Here is a 14,181-nt window from a genome sequence, read left to right as displayed (position 1 = left end):
CTTACAGGTAGGAAAGGAAGATTCCTATTTCTCTGTCAAGAGTAAATGTAGTGATATTTTCATCCTCTGGACAGATGGTCTAATATCTATCATAGATTTCTACTGTAACTTCAACTGACATTCAGCCATTAAACTCACTCCAGAACACTCCTGAACAGGATCAGTGTCCTCCCTTGACACCATGCTTTGATAATGGAACCCTATAGACAATAAGACACGGTACAAAAACCCCATGGATCACAGCACCTACTTTCACAGACACGATGAAATCTGTTCTCTATAATTGGTCACACAGATGCCACAAAATATGGTCTTAACAGAAAGTCTAGGATATATACCTTCATATAATTAAAACTACCTTCAAATAAGGCCAGTCCATCAGAGAAGTAGACCACAAGGAAGTAGACCACAAGAGAGCCTAGTCTAATACAGGAAAACACACATACCTAACCATCACTGGCCAACATCCACTGGTGTCTGTACAGGGTCTCACTGAAAAATTACAACCCTTACTCAATGGGAATCACATCCTGAAAGAAATCACTATGATGAGCAATGCATTCCCCCAACACACCTAAGGGGTCCTCCATATGTCTATTACATGTGGTTAACCCCTGTACCGATGTTATGCTTAAAATTCAAAGTTCAAAAGAGAACAAAAAAGAATAAAACTTTCAACTTCAACACTGAGGACCTGTGATGGAAGGGTGTGGGGACTCTAAAGGGAGCAATTGCCCCCGGCCTCTCTGAATTGCCATTGGAGTACTGGAGCACTGCACTGGGTGCCCTTGTGGTAATGGGGGTTGGGGGCACACTGCAGTCTGCGTGATGCTAAAGGCTGGCTCCCATAGCACTGCTGCTTCTGTCCAAGGCTCTGCCCTTTTCAAGGGTACAGAGTGATGCCCCCCCCCCACCCCACATACCTTGCCCCAGAGTTCACAGTGGCTGTTGGACAACTGACTTTATCCCAACTACGTGGGTAAACCAGACAATCACTGCACTCTTGAATGAACTGGCACAGAAAAATGATGAAAGGACAAAAACTTGGTATGCCCCATGGGTAAAACATGTCTCACAAAATGATCTCTCCATGTCTGATCTCTCAATTCTTACTTTCAAAGGAAAACTTCACATCACCTTCCAAAGATTAGTCTATGTGCATAAATTCAGAACTGCTAGAGGCTAAAAATCATGATCATAATAAAGACACGGCAGTTATGGTTTATTACAACACCATTCTCTTAAAGACCTGAGAGTTTGTGTTGAGGAGAAAAGAGAGAATTCTGGAACTAACATTCATATTCAAATTTGACACATTAGCCACGTCTACACGTGCCGGCTACTTTGAAGTAGCCGCGCCAACTTCGAAATAGCGCCCGCCACATCTACACGTGGCGAGCACTATTTCGAAGTTGAAATCGATGTAAGGCGGCGAGACGTCGAAGTCGCTATCCCCATCAGGAGATGGGAATAGTGCCCTACTTCAACGCTGAACGTCGAAGTAGGGCACGTGTAGCCGATCCGCGTCCCGCAACATCGAAAGAGCGGGGTCTGCCATGGCGGCCATCAGCTGAGGGGTTGAGAGACGCTCTCTCCAGCCCCTGAGCTCTATGGTCGCCACGTGCAGCGGCCCCTTAAACCTCCCCGCCCCCTGCGTTCCTGTGCAGGAAGCTGAGAGCGCGTGCAGGCGGCAGCACTGCCACGCGGCCAGCCTGCACGCCTCCCTACAGCCCCAAGCCACCACCCCCGCTGCGATGGACGCCCGTCAGCCCCCGAAGCGCCCACAGGGAACCCCCCACAGGGGAGCCAGGGCTCCCAGCCAGCCAGCCAGCTGGGGAAGAGGCAGCGGGGCCCCTCCTGGATGGAGGCTGAGATCCAGGACCTGCTGGGGCTCTGGGGTGAGGAGGAGGTGCTCCAGGTAATGGGGAGCAAGAGACGGAACGCGGATGCGTTTGCTCGGCTGGCCGAGGGCCTGGCTGCCTGGGGTCACCCTGCCTGCACTCCTGACCATGTCAGGAGTAAGGTTAAGGAGCTGCCGCAGGGTTACGGCCGGGCCCAGGATGCGGCCAGCCGATCTGGGGCCGCCCCCGCCACTTGCCCCTTTTACAGGGAGCTCAGGGCCATCCTGGGCCCCCGGTACACCTCCTCCCTGCCGGCCACTCTTGACACCTTGGCCGACGAGCCCCAGCAGGCCCCAGAGGTGGAGTCCGCCCCGGAGGCAAGCCCCGCACTCCAGGGGCCCCCCCAGGAGCCGGATGGGATGCCGGAGGAGGAGGAGGGGGAATCCTCCTCCAGCGACGGGGGGCTCCACATCGCCATGCCATCCCGGAGCTCCAGCAGGGCGTCCGCCCAGAGGGTGTCCCCCAACCATGGGAGCAGACCGTCAGGTATGTACCCCCCCGGTGCACACCCCCGGGGTTAAGGGGCGGGGACAGGAGACAGGACCATGGCCCCAAGGACAGCAGTGGCATGTCCCTCAGAAGAGTGCATCTGCCCCTGCCCCCCAGCAGGACAGCGACATGCCCCATACCTGGGGATGGGGGAAACAGAACCTAGGGTCCCCCGGGGGGGACACACCCGTCAGCAGCAGCAGCATCTCCCGGGGATGGGGAACCAGCAGCAGAGGGGTGGGGGGACAAGGGCCACGGCTTGGGGCCCAGACTAACGGCTGTCTCCACTCTTCTTCCCGCCCTGCGTTCCGCAGCTGCACCATTGGAGGGCCCGGAGACCGCCGGCGAGGTCTCCATGGTCCCAGAGAGCCCACCGGGGCCATCGGTGCAGGCCAGCCCCTCAGTGGAGCACCGACCAGCCCCAGGATGGGGCCGACAGCGGAGCCACCACCCAAGGATGCCCACGGACCCCCAGCTGCTCGAGACCCTCCGGCGTGAGCTGGAGGTGTCGGAGTGGTGGCTGCAGGTGGAGGAGCAGCGGCTGGAGCTCCAGGAGTGAGCGCTGGCCTGGCGCCAGGAGGCATGGGGGGGCTTCATGCGCACATTCAAGTGCATAGCGGAATACCTGGCCCCCCCATGCCACACCGCCTGCCGCTCTGTCTGCCCTGCCCGTCGCTCCACCCGCTGCTCGGACCGCCGTCCCACCGCCGTCTGCCACCCTGGGGCCTTCCGCCGAGGAGGACCTGGGGCCTGCTGATACCCGCCGGCCATACCTGCCGGTTCGCCCGGCCCCCACCCAGCCTCGGCCAGGGCTCAGGCCGAGGCGAGGGTCGCGCTCTCCAACCCCGGTCACAGGACAGTAGAGGGGTGCGGGGCCCAGGACTTGCCCCCCGCCCCCTTTGTACATATCTTCCATCATATATTTGTATATAGTTTGTGTTAGACCCCTGTTCTTTTATGGTACCTGCCCCCCCCATGTAAATAGTTCCCCCCTTTTGTTCTTACTATATATATATATATATATTTGCAGTTTTAATAATAAGAAAATTCATTGTTTTTTGGTTTCAAAAACAACAGGTCCATTTTTATTTGCAAGAAAAGTGTGTGGGGGGGTGCTCTTGGATGCTCTGTGGTGTGGGCGTGGGGGCAGGGAGTGTTGTGGAGGATGGGGGAGTGCAGTGGGGGGCCTGCCAGCGTTCACCCTGTGGCCTGGTCGAAATGGGCCCGCAGGGCCTCCCGGACCCGGATCCCCTCGGGGTCCACCTGGCAACTGGGGGCAGCAGGTGGCTGCACGTCAGCCCTGCCAGCCTCCACAGCCCAGCCCTGGAAGAATGCCTCCCCCTTGCTCTCGACCAGGTTGTGGAGTGCGCTGCATGCACCCACAACCTGGGGGATGTTGGTGGGGCCTGCATCCAATCAGGTGAGGAGACGCCTCCAGCGCCCTTTGAGACGGCCAAAATTGTGCTCAACCACCTGGCACGCATGGTTCAAGCGTGTGTTGAAGTGCTCCTGGCTGGCTGAGAGATTGTCCGTGTAAGGGTGCACGAGCCAGGGCCGGAAGGGGTACGCCGCATCTGCGACAATGCAGAGGGGCATGGTGGTGTCCCCCACAGGGATCTCCCACTGGGGGATGTAGGTCCCTGCCTTCAGCCAGCGGCACAGGCCTGAATTCCTGAACACCCGCGCGTCGTGGGTGCTGCCAGGCCACCCAACGTAAATGTCCAGGAAGCGGCCCCGGCTGTCCACCAAGGCCTGGAGGACCACCGAATGGTAGCCCTTCCTGTTCACGAAGCGTCCTCCGCTGTGCTCCGGAGCATGGATGGGGATATGGGTCCCATCCAGAGCCCCAAAGCGATTTGGGAAGCCCAGGCTGGCAAACCCTGCGATGGCGGCATCCGGGTCCCCAAGCCGCACAAGCCTGTGGAGGAGCAGGGCATTGATTGTGCGGACGACCTGCAGGGGAAGGACATGAGAGAGCACCAGTGAGGGGTGTACAGGGTGTGTCTGGCCCTCCACCCCAGGCCTCCCTCCCCGCCAGGGCTGCCCTCCACCCCAGGGTCTGGAGTGGCCAGCTCCCAGACAGCGATGCCGACCCGTTTCTTGACCTTGAGGGCACGCTGCATGGAGGTGTCCTGGTGCCTCAGTGCGGGGGTGAGCCACTAGCAGAGCTCCAGGAATGTCTGCTGGCTCGTGCGAAAGTTCTGGAGCCAGCGCTCGTTGTCCCACTCGCCGAGCACCAGCCACTCCCACCAGTTGGTGCTCGTGGGGTAGTTCCACAGCTGGCGGCGTGTGTGGCGGGGGCGGTCGGAGGGCAGCAAGGTCTGGGCCTGCTTCCTCCTCCCCTGGGGGCAGCTCCTCTTCTGTGAATAAAAGGTGGTCAGCTGCCTCCTGAATAGCATTGAGCAGGTCCAGCACTGCTCCTGCAGGGGTGGCTGTGTGGACCTCTGGCGGCTGCTGCTGCTGGGGGTCCATACTGCTTCAATGGCTGTGCGTGCCTGTGGCTCTGCAGACCGTGTGCTGTGCAGGCTGAGTGTGTCTGGGAGGGGCCCTTTAAGGGAGCGGCTAGCTGTTGCCCCAGAAGTGCTAGTCCGCCCTGTGACCCTGTCTGCAGCTGTTCCTGGCACCCTTATTTCGAGGTGGGCCGCTTTGGTGTGTAGACGCTCCCCTGCAGCGCCTACTTCGATGTGGTGTTGCCCAACGTCGACGTTGAACATCAACGGCACCAGCCCTGGAGGACCTGTAGACGCTATTCATCGAAATAGCTATTTCGATGTAGCATACACGTGTAGACGTAGCTATTAACACATGGTTTGAACAGGGACAGCAATACCTGACCCATTGTAAGGACTCTTTCACATACTTTGATGTTTGATCAAACGCTTAACTTTCCCACTCCTCACCCCCCAACTCTCTGCTCTTCTATCTGATTTGCCAACCTTGATCATAATTTTTCTGACTTGTCAACCTTGATAATTTTTGGACCTCTGTGCTTTATATATTGAGCTTGCTCTGGTAAGGCCTGTAGATCTGAACGAGTGGGTCTGTCCCACGAAAGCTCATCACCTAATAAACTATGTTGTTATTCTTCAAAGTGCTACATGACTGCTTTTTTGTTTTGGTGTGTAACCCACTAGATCCCCTTCTTTGCCTTATGACTGCAAAGGGGTTAATTGACCACTTTCCCCTTGAATGGCTTCTCAGTGTGTGTTAGCTATTTATACAAAATGATCTGCTCCACCTTGTATAGGTGCTGAGTATGTGGGTACATCAGGGTTGGAGCAACCAGGAAAAAAAAAGTGTTCAGCACCTACCAGCAGCCATATGGATCAGCTCATCCCCCTTCCCTTGACCCAGCTCTCTTGCTAGCTGTAAACCAGCTGTTCGGTGGAGTGCAGGAGATGTTGGGGGTGGGAGGCAGAAAGAGGTGGGGTAGGAGTGAGGCTTCAAGGAAGAGTTGTAGTGGAGGTGGGACCTAGTGTGGAGAAGGAGTCGAGTCCTCTCAGGGAGCTGGAAAACACGGAGCTGCTATCACTTTGTATTTAGGTGTGATACCTCAAGTACATTTCCCATACCTGAAGAAAGACTCTGTGCAGCATGGAAGCTTGTTTTGTTCATCAACAGAAGTTGGTTCAATAAAGAGAAATTTGTGTCTCAAATGTAAATTCAGCCTGATAAAGGTGATAGGAAGGATAGAAAGGAATCCCCACTTGAATGTAGTTAACAGAAAAAGCAGGTTGACATGGACTTATATGACAATCAACAGAGTTCCAGCACACCAGCAAACAGCAGCGTAAGAGAGTTGTATCTGGGGCTGCACTTCAGAAGAATACATTATAAAGGTTAACAGCTATAAGAGGATGGAAAAAAAACCCTTTCATTACCTATTTATGCCTTACAGGATGCAGGTCAATAATGAAAACCTGGATCCTGATATGACTGAAGGCTAACAAGCTCTGCAGAAAAGGTTTGAGGTGAGAAACTGCTTTAGATAAGCTTAACTTACTGGCGTTATGGTCAGTGGAACGGGAACTATTTTTGTGGTGGGGGTGCTGAACTGCAACCCCACCTCTATTAGACCTGTTGAGATCAGGTTGCCAACTGTTCTGGACTGAACAGAGTGGACTCCATTGATGCAAACTGTACTTCAGTACCAGGACAACTGGCAACCCTCACCACCTCAGGCGGGAGCCACAGCTGGGGTCAGCTGCAGAGCCCATGGCTGACTGTGGGACTCCAAGGGCCAGTGGAGAACATCCTTCACAGGGTGGTACACCGAAGCAAGCTACAACTGGAAGGGACATAGATGAAGTCTGGTGTGTTGCACCATGAGTGTACAAGCCACCATGTGACCCAGTACCCGTTTTCCTTATTCTAACTGCAAAACATTTTAACTGTGTCTTCCCCAGAATTAACTCCTTATTTTAGCTCTGCTCAGTCCAGCCGAATTTTAATCAGTAAAGAGTGATCCCATCTATCAACAGATTTTTGGTGTGTTGGCATTCTGCATTACAGTATGGTCTTGCAGCATCCATCTAGAAATGAGAGAACAAGCAGACTTTCCCACTCTCCATTAGGGTGTTCATTTCCCAGCTCTAAGGCCTGGAGCCACAGCCCACTGATATTATGGGCAGCCTTCCCATAATAAGCTTTGAATGGCTATAGTTTCAAAGGAATTAAGAGCTTAAAGAGGCAGACAGATACCTACAATAAGATCCACAAAGAGGACGTAGGGTTTGGGTTGCCTAATTTTGAGTGTCCTGCTGCCTAGTGGAAATCACAATCCTGAGATAGGGTTTGGGGACTTAGCTACAGATAACAGCGTAGATAAAACACAAATAATATCAGCTCTGACGTCAGAGCTGACTGGGCTCTTGGTCCAGATTCTGAAGTCTGAGGTTTATTGCATTATTGATGCATACATTTCAATGACCATTAGTTTGCTTACTGTACATATCTGCTTTTCATACAGTTGGACCCCTGATCACAATGGCAATTGCATTTAGTGATTGTCATCCAATATCACTTACTTCTCTGATGTCAGAAAAAGGCAATTAACATTCATTGAGAAGAGGCCTTCTGCTGCCAAGATCCAAATGATTCCACGTTTCAGCCACTTTTTCATTTTTTCAGGTAAACTGCTGTTTACTGATGCACCATTCTGTTAAATGGTTATACATTCCTTCACAAAGGCTTTGGAGTGATTTTCATATGCTCATGCAGCTACACTGGAGTGCTAGAGAAAAAGTAATAAAAAGACACCTACAAGAAAAATAGTTCATCCTCCCCTGCCCCCCAATCCAGAAAGCAAGGATTGCACTTGCATGAGGGTGCTTTTATGTGGGAGCTTTGCTGCATGAGAGGTGCATCTGCTTCAGTTTGCCCTCTCAGATTCCTTTACAGACTCTAGTGTTAAATGTCCAGACTTACACTATGTGGGGCTGGATTATTATCCTGCACATTGCGAAGAGCCCTTATACTTTTAAACCACGGTCCACACCAATCCCAGTGCACTTCAGGTACTCCAGTGAGCTGTTTTGGAATTACCACAACCATTCCAAACATCTCTTCTTTCCAGCCTTTAGTAGCCCTTTCCTATGCCTCTCTGGACTTTGCTTGCTCTTTCCCAGTGATCTCCTCCTTGCCATGCCTAATCTTCAACCCTTAAGAACAGCCTACCTATGCAGGGAATACATCTTCTCATGTCCCTGGTTAATGATCAGGAATGGCTGTTCCCAGGCCCTTAAAAGGACAGATCAAATTTTTTTCATTTTCATTGTTAGAAATACAGCTAGGATCAGATTCACAATGGGGTTTAGGCACCAAAGTCCAACAATTAGGCACCACTAACATTCACGGAATCTCTGCTCAGGTGCCACCTAATTGTGGAAGTGCCTAAATTCCTCACAGAACTGCAATTTTGTTGTACAAAATCCCCCAAGCTTCTGCCACTGCTGCCAGGGTACCCCTCTCTCACCCAAGCCCCCTGAGACCATCAAACTAGGCTTTGCCCCACCTCCTATGTCAGTAGGCCCACTGCAGTAGGTGAAGCTGCATTCAGAGTACACCTAACTCCACACAAGACAGCTGGGGAGGACTCTTTTTGACACCTGCTATTGGCCAGCTTAGGCAGCTCAACATGCTGACTTTTTATGACTCTCATTCTTTGTCACACATTTCTCCCTCTGCATTGTATAAAGGCCTTCAGTGCTTAACTCAGGGTTAGTGGATTCAACCTGAGGAAGCTAAACATTTAAAAATTAGGGGCTGGCAACACTGACGTCCTCCTTTGGGAAACCAGGCCCAAGCTGTTCTTTGTTTAAATATAAATTTCCTTATTACTGCTCTTCAGTTTACTGAAATATAAATTGTTAGGGTTATGTGTAGAACTGTGCATGCATGCAAAATATATATCTGGGTCTTCCAACATCTGTAAACATAGTGCACCAATACCCACAGACAAAGTGGTTAGACAAAGATTAGGAGGTCTAGTTATTGACTGAATAGTTGAATCTAACATAGTTGCTAGAATATAGTTTACAGATGACAAGTTTACCCTTCAACAAGAACTAAAATGTTATGTTTGCCATGATTGTGCTGTATTTAAGACCTCTTCTATGAAAACTTAATTGAAGGCCCAAGGTGTTGATTCAAATTTAATCATGTGTATAAACAGATGAACACTCATGAATGTATTATTTTTTAAGAAAATAATCAGACTCCAGGTTCTATTTTAAGATGGTATTTGCCAATTATATCCATACCAAACTTCTACTGTATGTTTCACATGATTTAACAAGACTAACCCTGCAAGGTCCCCCACACCCATTGTCATCTGCATTTTACCATAGATAGTATTATTCTTTCAGCTAGGAATGGAAGTACTTATCTGTTCCTGCTGTTCCAGCATTTGGACTGAGATTAAAAATGCATAGTATTTTTCAATCTTTCAGATGAACTATATTTAGAAACAGGTGATTCATATCTGAAAAATTAATCAAACAGTAAATTGAAACAAGCTTTAGATTTTCAGGCAAAAATTCAAATAGTGCCAGAAGAAATGCATTTATACTTAGAGACTGGAGTGAAATCTTGGCCTACTGAATTCAATGGCTAAACTCCTATTCATTTTAATTGGGCCATCTTATTCAGAACAGCCAAATCTGAAAAAAACATACTGCATTTTTAAAGACAATAAATTTTCAGCTTAAAAACAATATATAATTACAGTACATGTACAATATACACCTCTTATAGGATATTATGTTTGCAAAATTAAGCACTCAAAAGCCAGAATCCAAAAGCATCCTAATGGTGGAGCACCCATGGGGACTCTCAAAGAAGAGGGAGAGGTTACTCGCCCTGTGCAGTAACTGGAGTTCTTTGAGCTGTTGTTCCCATGAGTGCTCCACCTTTAGGTATGTGCCACTATGCCCACGAGCCAAAGACTTGTGCGCAGCAGTGTTTCCCCCACATCCCTCCAGCTGCCTGTGTGCAAGGCACCAGCACACAATGCCTGTGATGCTCAGCATGCATGCATGGTCAGCTGGTCTCTCAATTCTGCTCTGATCTGGAAGATCAGATAGTGTGATAGAGCACCCATGGCGACATCTCAAAGGACTTCAGTTACTGCACAGGGTGAGTAACCTCTCCCTCTTCTTCGAGGGTCCCTGTGGGTGCTCCATTAGGTGATTACAAAGCAGTGTCATTGCTTCAGGGTGGGTCCTTTGGGTGATGTAATCAGTTAATAGCAAAACAGATTGGCCAAATGCAGTCTGTATATCGCAATGCTGAGTGAACATGCGAGCAAATGTCCTCAGTGGACTTCCGAGGAAGGCTGTAGAAGTGGCCGTTGCACATGTGGAGAGGCCACAAATGCTTGTCAGAAGTTCTTTGTTAAACTTATTTTGGGAAGTCTTCTACAGCCTGAGATTCATTTGGACAGCGGGCATGCCAAAGACTTTTCCAGCTAAGGAGACTTCAGAAATAGCTGCATTCTCTGCTGGTAGAAGGATAAGGCCCTATGGAAGTTGGTGATACAATGGCTCTGTCCCTACTGTTGGTATGCAGTTTAGTGAAGATGGTGAGTACAATGGCTTGTTGCACTGGAAAGAGGTAAGTAGTTTTAGGAGGAATTTCTGGGTGGGTGCAGAGGACCAGTTTGTCCTTTTAAAAGTTCATATACAGTGGTTTAGCCATTAGTGCACCAATCCCTTGTGGCTTGTTGCTAGTGTCACAACTGCACTGGCTTGGATGAGGATTTTCTCCCACTTCTCTAAGAAGATATATCAACTGTGTCAGAGACTAATGTGGAAGCAGAGGCTCAAGGAACAGGTGCTTGGAACTGGTCACTTTCTCTGCCAGGGAAACAGACCCTGAGGTGGTATGAGACCTCCTCCTAGCTCCAAGGGATTTCCCTTTATCTCTAGGTCCTGACACCAAAGTCCTGTCAGAGATAACCCACCAGGGGTGGGGGTGTCATTGTGGTCCCTTGGCATGAGAGCCTGCTTCACCTACCAGCTCTAAAGCTATTGCCGCCTTACTCTCCTGACTGTTATGTCAGTTTCTAGAGTGTGGGCTGCTTTCTGTAGCATGGAGCTGACACTGCATGCTAAGGGAGAAGCCACCTAAAACTTTTTTTTTTTTTTAAAAACACAAAAGAAAAAAAGAGAAAAACCACCACAACCCTCACAGCACAGGGAGCCTTGCACACATGAAACTGACAAGAGCTGTGCTATTGTGAGAGCCTCTGAAAACAGCCTAAACCATTTGGGGGACGGGGGGGAAACCAATGGTAGCTTGCTTTTGCTAGTTCCTTGTTTAAAATAGTCACCTGAACAAAAAGTAGGGGGAGGGGGAAACCAAAACTGAGGGAGGACAGTTGACTGCATCAAGCTGGTAGTGATCAGAGAACTGATGGAGCGGCTGCCTGTGCATGCTTAGTAAATATTGCTGGGGGCTCACGCCTCTGCCCCATGTGTGCGATCAACCAGGAGCGAGGGGAAGAATGGGACAACACACACACACAAGTCTTTGGACTGTGGGCACAGTGGTGCTGATGCACCTAAATGGGGGAAGCATCAATGGAGACACCTGAAAAAGCAGAATGTGTGCAGCTGCCCCTCATCTTGCTTCATCCTACAGCCAAGCTGCTCCCAGGACCTTCCTGCTAGTTGTACAGAACAGGAAATGTAGGTGAAAGAAGTGCTCTCTGCAGAGCAGGGGTTCTGAAGAGGACACACATCCCTTGTTTGAAAACAAAAATGGTGAGTGCCTGTCTTAAGCAGTGCACTTTTGATAGATTTCTTCAGCAGCCAGCTCTCTTCCCTCCCCCACCTATATCCCATTTCTGCAGAACAGAGGCCAGGGGAGACAGCAGGACATCTTTCCCTGGCTTAGAGAGCATACCTATCTCAGATGCTTACTCAGCAGCAGCCAGCACATTCATTCATCCACCTAGTCTATGCTGCACCTACCCAGTCAGTGTTGTACACAAAACCTGACCCCCTTGCACATGTCCCCACATCATCTGAGTCTGTGCTGGCTTGCTAAAATTAATGGAATTACCCATGCCCAGTCTACATAAGAAAAATCTGTGCAGTTTCATAATTATTGAAACCAATCCTTGCTAAATCAACAGCTTGTTAAATGTATAGGTGAACATTTTCCAATTTAGCTTAAATTCATTAAGATGCTTAACTGAGTCAAAAACCACTCAAGCTTCATTATACACTTTGTTAAAAACTGGATTTTAAACAAATGTAACATAACAGAGTAACAACCCTCATTTAGGCAAGTCCTCGGCTCTTGACCCCACAATTACATTACCATTTCTATTCTTTTTGACTACATTTGACTGCAATATTTTTACACAATTTGACAGTCAAAGCTCTACTGCCAGGAAACATTCAGAAGCTAGTCAAGTATCACAATGTTTATTGATACAAGTATATAAAATCAGGGCATGAACATGTCTGGATAAATTAAGTAGACTTAATTTCAATACTATAATAAGAGGGACCAATTCAATTTCTCACCATTTTGTTTCACACCCACAAAACCACTTGCAAGGGCATTTAACCACCTTTCTAAACTGATCAGTTTTTGTGCAAGTAAACCATGTTTCTTTTAAAAAGACTTGTGCACTTGCCCAGGCTCAAGGATATTAAAAATCTAGCACATAAAGCCCATTACTAGAGGTAGAATTACAGGCAATATACTATTACGGCAACAACCATCGATTACAGTTAAGGATCCTCTGTAACAACCAAATGGATAATCAAATATTGCAACGACTCAAGTATTACACTGAGCAAAGTGCATTTCTACAGTATTCAGTGTTGCTATTCAGTTTTCTAACTTAACAGCCTATGATAACTGGCAGCAAAGAAAACCCTTGCAATAGACTGCTTCTGCTTGAGAACTTATGATGTAATTATTGCATGCTGCTAATACACTGTTATCTAAACATTAAGATACTCTAAAATATTTTATGGTAGACTATGATTAAGACATACTACAAAAAACCTTATGCAGAAGACGATCCTATTGACATGCTTCTGCTTTAAATATTATGAAACATTACAGCGGAATGAATTTTCGCAGTGGTTAGGTCAAATGCAGTTACATCATAGCAACAGTGTTTGCACACATTTAAGGCTTTGGCTGGTTCTTTAGTCGGCTTCTTCTTCCGATTCTTCTTCTTCAGCAGTTTCCAGCCAGGTCAGCCACTGGTTTACCTGAAATCATATCAACGTAGTTTTAGTGTGCACAGTCTGCTCTCAAGCCTTCTCTCTTTTACGTTTCCCCTTGAAATGATAGCATGGAAAGGATTTCTTCTAGGTAGCACAAATATTCTGGACATTTTCTCCCCCTTCAAAGCACTACCCCCACACTCCTGCACAGTGTTCTGCCTCATTACCTCCATCTGCTCAAATAAATGCCACATTAAGAAAAATACTTATAGACTTCCCTGAACTCCATCAGCACAGCAAAGTGGGCTGTGGCTGGTCAACCAGTTAAGAGACAAAATAGCTGCGGATAGAATGCAAAAAGCCTTGGTTTTATTTTAGTTTTTTTTTTTTTTTTATATAAGAGCTCAATGCCCTCCCCCAGAGCCAGCCACCCTCCTCCACTGAATCCAATCACCCTCCCCCAGAGCCACACATGCTGCAGCACACTCCCCCTCCCCCCCATTATGCCTGGGACACACTGCTGCCATTCCCTTCTCCCTCCAGGAACGGAAGGGTGCACACGCAGAGCAGCAGTGAGCAGTCTGGGTGTGCAGCTCTGAGCAGGAGGTCCACGTGGCTCGGGAGCTGCGGGTTAGCCATCCCTGAACTAGGCAAATGCGTACACTGAAAGATTTACAGTTTCTACTCTAATCATACAGTTTTACCTGGAATAAAGCTTTGCCCTTCCCTGGAAACTCTTGAGTAATATCTTCTTTCCATGCCAAAAAAGCTTCCTCTTCAATAATTTCCATGTCGTAGAAATGAACAAAAAAGCGCAGTAACATGCCTGTAAAACACAGGCTGGGTAAGTCAAATCCGTATTAGGCTTCCCTCAGCTAAGACAGTTCTAAAACCGGACTGACCATTGCATATTAAGTGTTTAGATAACATTTTTACTACGTGGATGCTACAGCACAGTGAAGCCCAGCCCAGTTTGAAAAAAATAGCTGCAGCTGCAATTACAGATCGCCCTTTGACAGAGGCAGGTTTACTTGAAACACATCTTGATATGGATGCCCATTTGATATTGTATTGGGGGGGGGGGGGGGGGGGAGGGAAAG

General features: G+C 48.8%; 1 protein-coding gene across 1 annotated transcript in view; it reads right to left on the bottom strand.

Annotated features, from left to right (window-relative positions):
* Positions 1–12,306: 12,306 nt before the first annotated feature.
* EIF4G2 (eukaryotic translation initiation factor 4 gamma 2) overlaps positions 12,307–14,181 on the bottom strand; it is a 169,617-nt gene continuing 167,742 nt past the window's right edge. The window contains exons 25-26 of the mRNA XM_074998531.1: positions 13,786–13,907; positions 12,307–13,126 (exon numbers count right to left, since the gene is read on the bottom strand). Coding sequence (XP_074854632.1) covers positions 13,061–13,126; positions 13,786–13,907 — 188 coding nt within the window. The 3' untranslated portion in view covers positions 12,307–13,060. The remainder of the gene's footprint in view (positions 13,127–13,785; positions 13,908–14,181) is intronic.

Source organism: Carettochelys insculpta, chromosome 6, assembly GCF_033958435.1.
Source record: "Carettochelys insculpta isolate YL-2023 chromosome 6, ASM3395843v1, whole genome shotgun sequence".
Classification (NCBI taxonomy): domain Eukaryota; kingdom Metazoa; phylum Chordata; order Testudines; family Carettochelyidae; genus Carettochelys; species Carettochelys insculpta.
This window is presented reverse-complemented; position numbering and strand designations above follow the sequence as displayed.